A 13,757-nucleotide genomic window follows, 5' to 3' on the forward strand; every position below is an offset into this window, starting at 1 on the left:
TGAATGTGCCCTTGTATGTCAAAAACAAGTTGGAACACTTTGGAATTACAATCATATAATATTTTATATTAAAAATTACAAAAAATTCTAAAGCTGAGAAAAAGTCGAAAACTTTGGTGGCCCTAATGAGAAGGCTCAATTATGTGAGCCTCTGCTCCTAAAAGTAAGAATTCTTAGTGCAAAAATATTACTGCTCTTGATAAATAACAATGACTCAATAATCACATGAAACCACATGAAACACTTAAAGACAATGAAATACAAAATATCCTGAAGATCTGCTTTGGCAGAGATCAAGTCATTTTGGGACCAGGCCTGGTAGCATATAGCTGTAATTGCAGCACTATGGAGCCTGAGGCAGGGAAATTGTGAGTTCAAGGTCAGCCTTGGCTACATACAGAGTCCATATCAAAAAGAAAGAGAAAGAGCGAGTTAGAGAGAGAGGAAGGAAGGAAGGAAGGAAGGAAGGAAGGAAGGAAGGAAGGAAGGAAGGAAGGAAGGAAGGAAGGAGGGAGGGAGGGAGGGAGGGAGGGAGGGAGGGAGGAAGGAAGGAAGGAAGGAGGGAGGGAGGGAGGGAGGGATGGAGGGAGGGAGGGAGGGGAGAGGAGCAGGGTAGGGAAAGGGAGAGGAGAAAGGAGGGGATGGGAGGGGGATGAGGGAGGGAAGAAAAAGAAGAAAAGACAGAATAAAGGAAAGAAGAAAAAGAGAAAGGTCATTTTTCACTTTGGACTAGCAAATACCACACAGTCGCCTCTGAGCTGTGAGGATGGGTATTTAGATGGTCCTCCCTCCCTGTAGACAGACTGCACACATCACAGCTCATCCCGGGTCTTTTTAAATGGCCATTTTGGGTGTTGTCGCACATGATCTGCAGCCTGAAGGACCAGGAACATGAATTCCTCTACATCGAAGGAGTAGTTGGTGAATTTCGGGTGCTCCCCAAGGGTTGGATGGTGACCCTGTAACAGCAAACCAGATACAAGGCCCTCATCAGGCAGGCACAAGCCCCTTCTCTACGGAAAGGAAGTTCTTTTACTCTGCTCAGCAACGATTTAAACTTCAATGTATAACAGAGGTCAGCAAACTGTTTCTAGAGAGAACCTACTAGGGCCAGGAGCCTAGCTACTCAGGAGGCTGAGATCTGAGAAGCTAGGCTCAAAGCCAGCCCGAGTAGAAAAATCCTTAGATTCATCTCCAAGTAATCATTCAAAAGCCAGCACTGGAGCTGTAGCTCAAGTAGTAGAGCACCAGCCTTGAATGAAGATGATAAGGAATAGCATCTAGGCCCTGATTCAAGGCCCTAAACTAGAGAGGGAAGATGGGAGGGGAGAGAACAGGGGGAAGAGACAGAGGGGAGAGGGGGGGAGAAAAGGAGGGAGAGAGAAGGAGGAAAGAGAGGGGAAAGAAGGGAGAAAGAGGAAAAGAGGAGAAAAAGGAGAGAGAGGAGAAAGAGGACGGGAGAGAGGGAAAGGGGGAGAGGGAGATAGAGCAGAGAGAATGTAAATATCTTCAACCAAGTAATAAACACCTTCAGCTCTGCCCCAACTGTAAGTACTCAGTCAATTACTGAGTTTGGCCACAGACAAGCCATAAATAGGTGAACCTGATCCCAATAAAACTTTATTTACAAAAACAGCAAGCGGGCCAGCTTTGCTCCCACAGCGCTGCAGTTCACTGACCCCTGCGATAAACACAGTCTATTAGATCTCCGTACGCCCCACACTGCCTTCCCAACATGACAACTGTCTCCCATTGGCAAAGATAAAAATCCAACTCTTATTTTAGAAAATAGTTCATCTTTCAAGTCCAATGATTGCCTCCCCCCATAGACCCTATTTTAATAACTGGACAGTGGAAGCCACATAAAAACTGCAGACAAGGTGAGTTGCAGCTGAACTTTACCTTATCCTGAGGAAATACTTTGTTCTGCCTTCGCCATGTGATGTAGTGGATGCCTCGCAGCCTGGCCAGGTCTAAGTAGCAGCGATCATCTTCACAGTTGTATCTAAGCACACAGGGGGATCAACCTGTCACCTGATCAACCTGTCTCCTGATCAGCCATTCTTGGGGTGGGGTGGTGCATACATATATGTGTGTATGTGTGTGTGTGTGTGTATAGATATAGATATTAACATGATCAGTACCTTACCTTAACTTTTCAGACACAGAGAGATGAGGAATAGCTTTACTCAACAGGTCCTTCTGCCCATGAACCTGATACTACTTTGTAAGATACTATGTCCTTCTCCTTGGGGAAGTAGACTGGGGAGCGAACACATTCAAGGTTGCACAGCTAATTCCCAAGTGAGGCAAGCATCCCAGGTCTACTGAGCTCCACTGTCCCTGGTACATTTCCCCACTAGCCTCCTTCCATCCATCATTTCATCCTCTAGGAGGATGAATCCACAATTATCTGCCTACCACATTAATAGTTATTTTTACATGTTTTGTAAAGCAAAACGTGGGAGCTAGAGGTATGGCTCAAGGGGTCAAGCACCTGCCTAGCAAGTTCGCAGCCTTGAGTTCAAACCCCAGTACAACAACAAAAGGCCAGTTGTGTAAGCACTCTCCTATAACCCCAACTATTTGGGAGGTGGCAGGAGGCAGATCACAGTCTGAGGCTGATGTGGCAAAAGCACAAGACTTTACCTGAATAATAGCTAAGAAAGAGCCGGGGCATGGTTCAAGTGGTAGAGCACTTGCCTAGAGTGCCTGAGTTCCCGAGTTCAAATCCCAGTATAAGGAAAAGACAGGGAAAGGAGAACCATCAAGGTATTCAGACACAAAGGGGAAAAGGAAATAAGGAGAATTGCTACCAGTAGCTCAGAAGCCTAAGGTAGGCCTGGTATCAAAAGTCGAGTTATTAACCCTGTTCCATAACTTATCACTGAGTCAGAGGGATGCGGTGGCTAAATCATTTTCACTCCTGAGGGCCCAGTTTCCCTGATTAGTGACTACTAAACAACTATTAGGTTCTCTCCTCCCTCTCTCTCTCCCCTTTACCCTGCCTCTCTCCCCCTTTCTCTTCCTCCCTCCCCTCCCTTCCTCCTCTCTCTGTCTCTCCCTTCCCCCCTTCTTCTTCTCCCCCTTCTCCTTCTCTTTCCCCTCCGCTCCTTTCCCTGTCTCTGTCTCTTTTTCTCTCCTCTCTCTTTCTCCCCTACCTCCTTTCTCACCCTCCTTCTTTCCCTCTCCCCCTTTTCTTTCCCCTCACCTCCTTTCTCTGTCTCTTTCTGTGTCTCTTTCTCTCTCCTCTCTCACTCCTCTTTTTCTCCCTCTCCCCCCACTTTCTCCCTCTCCTTCCTTCTCTTCCCCCTCTTCTTTCCCCTCCCCTCCTTTCTCAGTCTCTCTGTTTCTCTCTGTTTCTCTCCCCACCTCTGTCTCTGTCTCTCTGTCTCTATTTCTCTCTCCTCTCTCCTCTCCTCTCCTCTCCTCTCCTCTCCTCTCCTCTCCTCTCCTCTCCTCTCCCCTCCCCTCCCCTCCCCTCCCCTCCCCTCCCCTCCCCTCCCCTCTCCCCTCCCCTCCCCTCCCCCTCCCCTCCCCTCTCCCTCTCCCTCTCCCTCTCCCTCTCCCTCTCCCTCTCCCTCTCCCTCTCCCTCTCCCTCTCCCTCTCTCTCTCTCTCTCTCTCTCTCTCTCTCTCTCTCTCTCTCTCTCTGTCCTCTCTTTTTCTCGGGTTGTACATCACACCCAGGACCAGTGCATGCTGGGTAAGCATGACAACACAGTAACACTAAACACTGGTTGTAGGGAGGAGCTCACAGTTAGGAGAGACAAATAAGAATGAAGTCAGAGTCAGGAAATCATACACCCACATCTAAAGCACATTTAAGGCTTAGCCTTACTATTTGTAGAAAGCTGCCATCAAACACTTACAGTTCAAACACAGCGGCCCAGTCTGGAAGGAAGAGTAAATGGGTGAGACCAGCTCCGTGCATTCCGATAAATATGTCCGTGTTGTGTGTGATCCTCAGCTGATCCAAAAACCCGAGCTCTCTGTAACAGAGAACAGCCCAGGAGAGATGAAGAAGGAAAGACCATGCATGATCATGAACAATATTTACACGCACATATAGGCTGGTTCCAATCACATACCATATCTACCTTCTTGCCAATTTCAAGCACACTCTAGTAATGAATAACTTCATTCCTTACTAATTTGACCTTTTTTTTCAAAGTGAGCTCACCTGTCTTTCTGTTCTTTGTTTTAAACTCACGTCTCCTCACTAAGCAGATGCTCTACCTCTGAGCCATGTCTCCAGCCTTTTTTTGCACTAGTTATGTGAGTTAAATAAAAATCATGGTTTTTCTGTCTAGGCCTGTGCTTGGAATTTCATTTAAACTAAAAAGTTTCCATAAGGTAATAAAAGTATCTTTATTAAACAAAAATAAGTTTCTTTTTTCATGATGTGAGTTACTAGTGCCAACTAAGTAGATTTAAAATAATCTCAGCAGGCTGGGGACATGGCTCAAGGAGTAGAGTGAGTTCAAATTCTAATATCACCAAAGACTCACATAAAATATAAAAATAATCTGAGACTATCAAAGCATCCTTCTACCTTTGCAGCTCCATTCTTGGCTTTTTAATGGTTAATTGGAGATAAGAGTTTCATGGCCTATTCTGCCTGGGTGGTCTTTAAACTGAGACCCTCAGATCTCAGCCTCCTGAGTCCTTAAGATATACATGTGTGAGCCACCAGCTTCCAGGAAACATATTTTTTATTTTTTTCTGATCCTGAGACTTGAACTTGAGCCTCTACCACTTGACCACAGCATCACTTTTAGCTTTTTCTGAGTGGTTTTCTGGTGGTTTATTGGAGATAAGAGTCTTATAGACTTTCCTACCCAGGCTGGCTTCAAACCATGATTCTTAGACTTCAGCCTCATAAATAGGATTACAGGTGTGAGCCACCGGTGCGGGACCCAGTTAACAGTTTTAACATGACACAAACTATTCATTATCACACATCTGGGAAACAGGTTGGTAATTGTGGCTGAGCGAGGAGTAGAGACAAGAACTTTTCCTTTTCCCTTTTATCTTTCCCCTTCATATCTTGCATAACACCGGACTACAACCAGGATCTGTGCTCCTACAAAAGCAACTGGGAGAGGGGTCTGGGAAGTTGGCTCAGTGGTAGAGTGTTTGCCTCGAATACATGAGGCCCTGGGTTTGATTCCTCATTACCACAGAAAAAAGCCAGAAGTGGTGCTGTGGCTCAAGTGGTAGGGCACTAGCCTTGAGCTGAAGAGCTGAGGGACAGCGCCCAGGCCCAGAGTTTAGCCCTCACAACTGACCAAAAAAAAAAAACTTTAACATAAATGAAAATAATTTTTTTAATTCTCATGTTATTCTATGACCCCAAAATTATTCTCTTAGAAATAATTTTAGGGGAACAGTTGAAACTTTGTAGCTAGCAAGGTCAATAAAGCCTATAATGTATTTTTTTAAAATTCAGAACTACCTGCCAAATTTTAAGTCTTTAGAAATTTCAAATGCAAACCTGGACTCACCACTTCTTTTGAGTAAGAAAGACAATGTCACAATATCAGACCCTACAACTCCAGGCCACCATGTACACTGGAGGGTTTTGTCCACTTTGTTCACCAATTGGTATGTAACTGTCCTTTCTCTACACCTGCCAACAGCCCCCACTTGTGACCCACCATGAATTCATTGAAGCAAAAGTGTACAGCACCTGTCCAGGGGTGACTATAACTCACCTGTACTTGTAATCGACAATCTGGACTTCGAATGTCGATACTGTCTTCAGCGCATTCACAAGCTGGACAAAGACACAAAGTAGAATCACTTTCCCTTCCTCCTTTTCTGTTCTACCTTCCTTCCAAAAGCCTAACATTTCTGACATTTTTGCATATATTTTTCAGACATCGATCATCTTTTAGGTCCATGGTTCTGGGTGTCAGTTGAGGTCAAATCCTGGCTCTTGAGCACGTGACCCGACTAACCTTGCAAAACACTGGGTGTGAGGAGGCTGAGAGGCCACAGCCCAGAGGCACAGCGCTCGATACCCAGCACTGGAGGCTGCCATCACCATCATTTGCTAGTTATTCCTGCAGCTTTCAATCTGTGTGGATTGTTCCTGCCATGTTCCAGATGCTACAGTAAAATTTCTTCCCTTCCACATCCTGCTTCAGACAATTGTTTGAAGCACTTTGCTGAAATCTTGACAGAAAAACATTTCAGCCTGATGCCAGCTGTTATCCTGTTATGCCTGTTATCCTAGCTGCCCAAGGAGGATGAGATCTGAGGACTGAGAATCAAAATTAGCCCAGGCAGGAAAGTCTCTGAGACTCTGATCTCCAATTAAGCATCAAAAAGCCAGAAACAGAGCTGTGATTCAAATGGTAGAGTGCCAGCCTTGAGCATAGAAGCTAAAGAACAGTGTGTAGGCATTGACTTCAAGCTCAAGAATGCATACACATGTGTGCACACGTGCACACACACACACACCATTTCAATAATTCTACCTAGAAAAATGATTAGTTGGGGCTGGGAATGTGACTTAATAGTAGAGTGCTTGCCTAGCATGCATGAAGCCCTGGGTTTTGAAACCACATACACAGAAAAAGCCAGCACCACATACACAGAAAAAGCCGCAAGTGGCTCTGTGGCTCAAGTGATAGAGTCCTAGCCTTGAACAAAAGAAGCTCAGAGACCATGCTCAGTTCAAGTTCAAGCCCCAGGACTGGCCAAAAAGAAAGAAAGAGAAATGATTAGTCTTCTAGCAAACGGAAGGTATCAAAACATAATTAATGTATTACCAAAATCATAGCCACAGTTCTCCACACCCCTTGCAAGCAGGCCAGTGCAACCCAACACTGCAGATTACCACCATTCAGCAAGTTCTGAACTTGTGTACAAACAAGAGGCCTGCGGCACACACCATATACGATACTGCGACAGCCCCAGCACTGGGGCAGTGGTGAAGCTCAATGGTGGAGTGCTTGCCTAGTGTGCATCTGGGTTCCTTCGCCAGCACCACACACACACACACACACACACACACACACACACACACACACACACACACACATACACACACACACACACACACACACACACACACACACACACACACACACACACACACACACACACACACACACACACACACAGCACTGGTTGTGTATTTCCATAAAGCAGGCATTTTCAAGGTACCTTCAGCCTACTAAATATTCATGTAACAATCATACAATGTCAGTAATGTGACTGCTATGCTGGTCATTTTGTAAACAAGACAGGGAAGGCTGAGAGGAGTTAAAAACTTCCAGTGTAGGGGCTGGGAAGGTGGCTCAGTGGTAGAGCGCTCGCCTTGCATGCATGAGGCCCTGGGTTCAATTCCTCAGCACCACATAAGCAAAAAAGAAAAAAAGCCAGAAGTGGTGCTGTGGCTCAAGTGGTAGAGCGCTAGCCTTGAGCTGAAGAGCTGAGGGACAGTGCCCAGGCTGAGTTCAGGCCCCATGACTGGACCCCTCCCCCCAAAAAAACAACCTTCCAGCATACAATGCAGAGCCCAAATTAAATCTAGGTCCTCTGACCCCAGAATCTGTCATCTTTGTGTGTGTGTATGTGAGAGAGAGAGAGAGAGAGAGAGAGAGAGAGAGAGAGAGAGAGAGAGAGAGAGAGAGAGAGAGAGAGAGAGAGACTGTATATGCATACATGCACCAGTACTAAGGCTTGAACTCAAGGTCCTACTCTTTTGTTTGGGTTTTAATTGTTCAAAGCTAGCACTCTACTGCTTCAACCACACCTCCACTTCTGACTTTTTGCTGGATAATTGGTGAGAAGAATCTCCAGACTTTTCTGCCCCATTTGGCTTTGAACCTTGATCTTCAGATCTCAGCCTCTGAGTTGATAGGATCACGGGGTGCACCACTGGTGCCCAATCTATGATCTTAACCAGGGTACTCTGCTCTTGTATGATGGAGAGCAACAGACAGTGAATACCATTTAATTCCTGCTAAACACACACAGAGCTATATAAACAAAATTTCTCCAGTCCTTGGACTTCCTTGACTATATTGCTCACATTCAACAGCTACAGACTGATAGGGGATGTTGGACAGCACATAGCCACCTCTCTGGTGTGGCTAGAAATTGTGACACAGGGATCCCAGTGCTGTGGTATTGTCTCTTTTTATAAGGAACCTCTCCTCATTAAAAGACCAAGGTTCATGTAAATTCTGGCAATAAAGAATCCTAATCATGATTAGAATTCCTCAACTGTTGGATGTGAGGACAAATATTTCAGGATCTGCTACATTCAGGGCAGGGTTCTGTTTCTGTCACTTTCTACTCTGAGTTGGTTATAGGGGAACAAAGCAAAGTTGATTTGAGCATCAACGGTTGGTGACCTCCATTAGGTACTTATATCTAATGGCCAGGCTAGACCATTTACCAGATTCACCTTTCCTAAAAACTATTATTTTCATATCAAAACGTTGACTGTGATGTGAAAAGCCAGGCTCACAAGTCATAGGAAGACAAGGTCATTGTGATAGGAAAACTGCAAACCCAAAAACTCACCTCATTTTGATTTAGTATTTTCCTGTATTCTGTGCTCCGAGCAAGAATGGTGACTCGAATTTTTCCATCCTATAATAAAATGGAAAGATAAAATGACACCACAACCTGTGCCAACACTGAAGTGTGAACAAATGAACCTAAAGTAGGATTTTCATGAAGAAATGCAGCCCAGTAAAAACACACTTAGGCAGTGAGGAGGTTTTCAGCCCGATTCTTAAGTCATTCTTCCAGGGAATAAAAAAAGTTTCCGCTTTCAAAGGAAATGTGATATGCATGCATGATGGAGTATTACTCAGTCATTAAAAAATTAAACACTGTCATTTGTAGCCACATGAATAGACGTGGAGGACATCATGTTAAGTATAATAAGTCAGCATAGACAGACATTACTGCAGTCCTCTGTGGAGGCTAAAAAAGTTGATCTCATGGAAGTAGAAAAATAGAACAGTGGATGCCAGAGGCTGAAAATGGTGTGAGGAGAGACTAGAAAAGGGCTGGCTAATGGTCACAAAAAATAATGAAAGAGGAGGATTAAGCTTCACTACTTTAATAAAAATTGATTATATATTTTCAAACAGCTAGATTTTTCATTGTGCTTTAACAGAAAGATGTGATAAATGTCAGAAGCAACTCATGTGCTAAGTACCTTGTTTTTTAACTTTAAATTTTGTTCATAATCTTTAAATAGTTACACAAAGGGTTTTAACTCAACATGTCAGTTTATGTCCACAAAGCATCTTGACCAATGTCACCCCTGCCATCATTCACCTCCCCATCTATTCCAACCCCACCCCTCCCCTCAAGTTTCTTGGCCCCATTTTCATGTCTGAAGTACCCTGCTTTGATCATTACACATTCTATTATGAAATATGTACCATTATTAAGTGATGGTAAAATATATAAACAGATAGACTTTAGTCATAAAAGACAAAAGCCATTCATTACATTGTTTGGATGTTGGTTGGTAGATTTGTGTGTGTGTGTGTGTGTTTGTGTGCACAATACTAGGACTTGAACTCAGGGGGCTGGCACTCTCACTCAACTTTTTTTTTTTTTGGGGGGGGGGTCTGGTCATGGTCCTGAACTCTGGGCCTGCGCGCTGTCCCTCAGCTCTTCAGCTCAAGGCTAGTGCGCTCTTCCACTTGAGCCACAGTGCCACTTCCGGCTTTTCTTCTTTTTGGTTATGTGGTGCTGAGGAATTGAACCCAGGGTCTCATGCATGCAAGGCAAGCGCTTTACCACTGAACCACCTTCCCAGCCCCTCACTCACTCAACTTTTTTAGCTCATGACTGACACTCAGTAACTTAAATCACACCTCTGCTTCTTTTTGATGGTTTAATTGGAGGTAAGAGGGTTTACTTGCCTGGAGTGGCTCTGAACCTCAGTCCCCAGATCTCAGATCTCCTGAGTAGCTATAATTACAGGTGTGAGCCACCATCACCTAACTGAGATGGTTTTGAGGGGTTTTTTTTCCTTAGCAGAGGGGGGGGGGTGTGTGTGTGTGTGTGTGTGTGTGTGTGTGTGTGTGTGTGTGTGTGTGTGTGTGTGTGTGTGTGTGTGTGTGTGTGTGTGTGTGTGTGTGTGTGTGTGTGTGTGTGTGTGTGTGTGTGTGTGTGTGTGTGTGTGTGTGTGTGTGTGTGTGTGTGTGTGTGTGTGTGTGTGTGTGTGTGTGTGTGTGTGTGTGTGTGTGTGTGTGTGTGTGTGTGTGTGTGTTAAGAGCTTAGCAGAAGGTAGAGAAATAGGGCCAAAACAAAGGAGGAAAAAAGCTCAGTCTTGCAATAGCCTGGGGCTTGAACTCAGGGTCTGGGCATTGTCTCTGAGCTTTTTTGTGCTCAAGGTTATTGCTCTACCACTGGCGCCATAGCTCCATGTCCAACTCATTGGGGATAAGAGATAAGAGTCTCATAGACTTTCCTGCCAAGGCTGACTTTGAAACACAATCCTCAGATCTTAGCCTCCTGAGTGGTGTGAGCCACCAGCACCCAGCCCCTTAACGGTTTTTGATACCTGAATTCCAATGACTCTGGATTGAAAATATTAACACAGAAAACAACTGCCTCCTTCCCCGCCCCCTCAGGAATGGTAGCACTGATTTTTGTTGGGGATGTAAACAAGGCCACCTGAGAGCCCATCCTGTGTCCTTTACCTGGGGTCCCTCTTGGATGATGCCCAGTCTGTACAGCACGTGCTGGGAGAAGGCCCTGAATAAGCCAGTGTGTTGACAGCCAGATATCTAAAACATAAGCAGCAGTTAGTATTACAACATGCACCACTGCATTCCAATTTCTGATGTTTTGAATAACACATGAGTATTATCTGCAAGTGCTTACCAGAGGGGTGTTGTAGAAAAGCCCGTACCTCATGCGGGGCAGTAAGGAAAAAACAGCTTCTTTGAAACACACCTAGGAATAAAGAGATTTTACAACATAAGAGAAGATCATTTACACCTTGACACCAAAATCACTCTCCTCATTTTTTCAAACTACATTTTAATCAGTCTCTGGTTTGCATCAGAATTGTCTGCATAGCATCCTATTTCAAAGAGAGTGAGATTCAGATTTATGGAAGCCTGACAGAAAGGTGAGAAAACTACATGGTTAAAAACAACAAGAGTCTTGGGTAGAAGAACCCAAGAAATCAGAAATGAATGGTAATAGCTAACTGTTATTCAAATTTAATACGTATCACAAGAGTAAGACATCGGTATACCACAGTTGCTTCCTACGAAGACTTCAGTAAAGTTTCCAGTACCCTTTTGTTATCGTAGGTTTTCAGATGTATGACATCATAATCCGTAAATGCTTTCCAGGTGTCAGAGAAGAGGTCACCGTATCCATAAGAACTCTGCAGGTGGAAACAAGCTAAGTTAGAGCAATGAAAGGGCCTGACACAGCTGCTCAGAGATGTGAGGAAACACCCAGATAGGATAAGGCTGCTGGTGTCAGCTTCCACTGTGGGCCACAAACAGCTCCCAAGAACAAATAGATCTTCACCTTGGGCCTAAGCAAATGCCTAATGGGTGAAACAGCATCAGAAATAAACACTACAGCTCTACTGCTAGTGTCAGTAGTGTTTGTTTTTCTGCTCTAACTCCTTTGAGTCTCACTTTTTGTTTCTTCGATCCTGGAGCTTGAACTCTGGGCCTAGGCACTGGCCCTGAATTCTTTTTGCTCAAGGCTAGCACTTGGAGCCACAGCTCCACTTCTGGCTTTTTCTGTGATTAACTGGAGATAAGGGTTTCATTGATTTTCCTGCCCGGGTTAGCTTTGAACTTCAATCCTCAGGCTGAGGCCTTCTAAGAAGCTAGGATTTCAGGAGTGCCATTGGTGCCTGGCTTAGTTTCTCATCTCTTAAATTATAATTGTGAGATTTTTTTTGTTAACTTTCTACCCATATTCATATCACAGATAACACACACACACACACACACACACACACACACACACACACACACACACACACACACACACACACACACACACACACACACACACACACACACACACACACACACAGACTGACATGCTCAATAGCAAAAACTGGCAGAGTAAACAAATCAGGTTTGGAAAGAAATTTCAAAGCATGAAAATGGATTAAAAGCTTTAACATTAAAGATGTAATATATGTAGCCATAAGAGATACTCTCCATTAATTAATGAAAAACACATGATAATTCCCCATTAACATTGATGAAGCTAATCATAATAACATTATATAACTACTAACTGGGCACAGTTCTTATGTACTAGGCACTTTATGAAGCCATTAATATTAACTCTATAAACAGACCCACAAGCCTAATGAGCTAGCTAATATTTTTATCCCTCTTGTAGATGAGGAAACTGGGACACAAATTTAAGTAATTTTTTTAAATTGCATTGCAGCTGGGCTATGGAGTTGGGATTAAACTCAGTTCGTGATTGCAGCCTTGACTCTCATGAGCACCATAACAGATGTCTCTCAGATATTTACAAAACACATTCTGTTTGGAAAATGTAAGTTAATTATGAACTCCAACATCCAAAAGAAGGAAATCAATTAATTTCAAAATGGTGTAACTTAGATTGAAATATTCAGCTAAGAAAAATCAGAAATACATGTTCTGAGGTTCTATTCAAAGTTTACACTTGTTACACTCATTATATAGAACCTTTTATCTTTGTAGCCTTACTTTGTGAATTTTGAAACTTTTATTTTGCACATAGTATCATTATTTTAAAGTTATTTAGAGCAGTTATAGTGATTTAAGACAAAATTCCTTCCTTAGGTATTTCTCGAATGCTGTTCAAATAACGGCCCTTCTCACAGAAAATAAAACACATTTAAGTAAATTTTTCTAAATTGCACAGCTGCTGACTTACAGAGCTGGGATTATTACAGTTCTGGCTCAGTAACAAATAAAGGGCAATTGAAAGAAGTAAATTCTAGACAATTTCTTGAGATAAAACACGTCAAATCAAATAAGATGCCTTTTATAAGAATCTTTACAGTAAATAACCTTTACTGTTCCCCTATCTAGAAACCTCACCATACTCTTTGGATGATACAATATTACAGCCAATTGCATATCCTTCACAATGCAGTGATTATATAGCAAGGCATGGTTTACAGTATGCATCAGAGCCAGGCACTGGTGGCTCACACCTGTAATCCTAGCTACTTAGGAGACTGAAATTTGAGGATCCGAAGTTCAAAGCCAGCCTGGGCAGGAAAGTCCAGGAGACTCATCTCCAATTTACCACCAAAAAGCCAGAAGATCTGTGGCTCAAGTAGTAGAAAGTTAGCTTTGAGGGGAAAAAAAAAGTTAAGGGATAGAGCCCAGGCCCTGAGTTCTAGCCCCAGTACTGGCACACAAAAAAAGGAAGAAAGGAAGAAAGAAAAGAGCAAAGAAAAGAAGAAACAAGCCAGGCATGAAAGTGTATGCCTATCATTCCAGCTTTTCCAAAGGCAGAAGTAGGAGGATCTCAATCCAAGGTCAGTCCAGACAAAAGTTCAAGGCACTATGTAAAAAAATAGCTAGGACATGGCTCAAGTAGTAGAGCATTTGCCTAGCAAGTGTGAAGTCATGAGTGCAAAACCCCAGTGCTACCAAGAAAAAAGAGACAGGAAGAAGGAAAAACATACCATACTGAAAACTGATAGCAGGTATATATGCCTGCATGCTTATATACATGTCTAAGACTTGCTCTGGACAGTAAGCTGAAATATAGAGC

The 13,757-nt window shown here is 43.5% G+C and overlaps 1 protein-coding gene across 2 annotated transcripts in view; it reads right to left on the reverse strand.

The window, feature by feature from the left end:
* Window positions 1-235: 235 nt before the first annotated feature.
* Eogt (EGF domain specific O-linked N-acetylglucosamine transferase) overlaps window positions 236-13,757 on the reverse strand; it is a 34,388-nt gene continuing 20,866 nt past the window's right edge. For both annotated transcript variants that reach the window (XM_070018927.1, XM_070018928.1), the window contains exons 11-18: window positions 11,296-11,388; window positions 10,875-10,946; window positions 10,691-10,777; window positions 8,544-8,612; window positions 5,717-5,778; window positions 3,872-3,991; window positions 1,903-2,005; window positions 236-959 (exon numbers count right to left, since the gene is read on the reverse strand). In XM_070018927.1, the coding sequence (XP_069875028.1) occupies window positions 813-959; window positions 1,903-2,005; window positions 3,872-3,991; window positions 5,717-5,778; window positions 8,544-8,612; window positions 10,691-10,777; window positions 10,875-10,946; window positions 11,296-11,388 (753 nt within the window). In that variant the 3' untranslated portion in view covers window positions 236-812. The remainder of the gene's footprint in view (window positions 960-1,902; window positions 2,006-3,871; window positions 3,992-5,716; window positions 5,779-8,543; window positions 8,613-10,690; window positions 10,778-10,874; window positions 10,947-11,295; window positions 11,389-13,757) is intronic.

Source organism: Dipodomys merriami, unplaced genomic scaffold (genome assembly GCF_024711535.1).
Source record: "Dipodomys merriami isolate MVZ:Mamm:240054 unplaced genomic scaffold, mDipMer1.0.p SCAF_13, whole genome shotgun sequence".
Taxonomy (NCBI): domain Eukaryota; kingdom Metazoa; phylum Chordata; class Mammalia; order Rodentia; family Heteromyidae; genus Dipodomys; species Dipodomys merriami.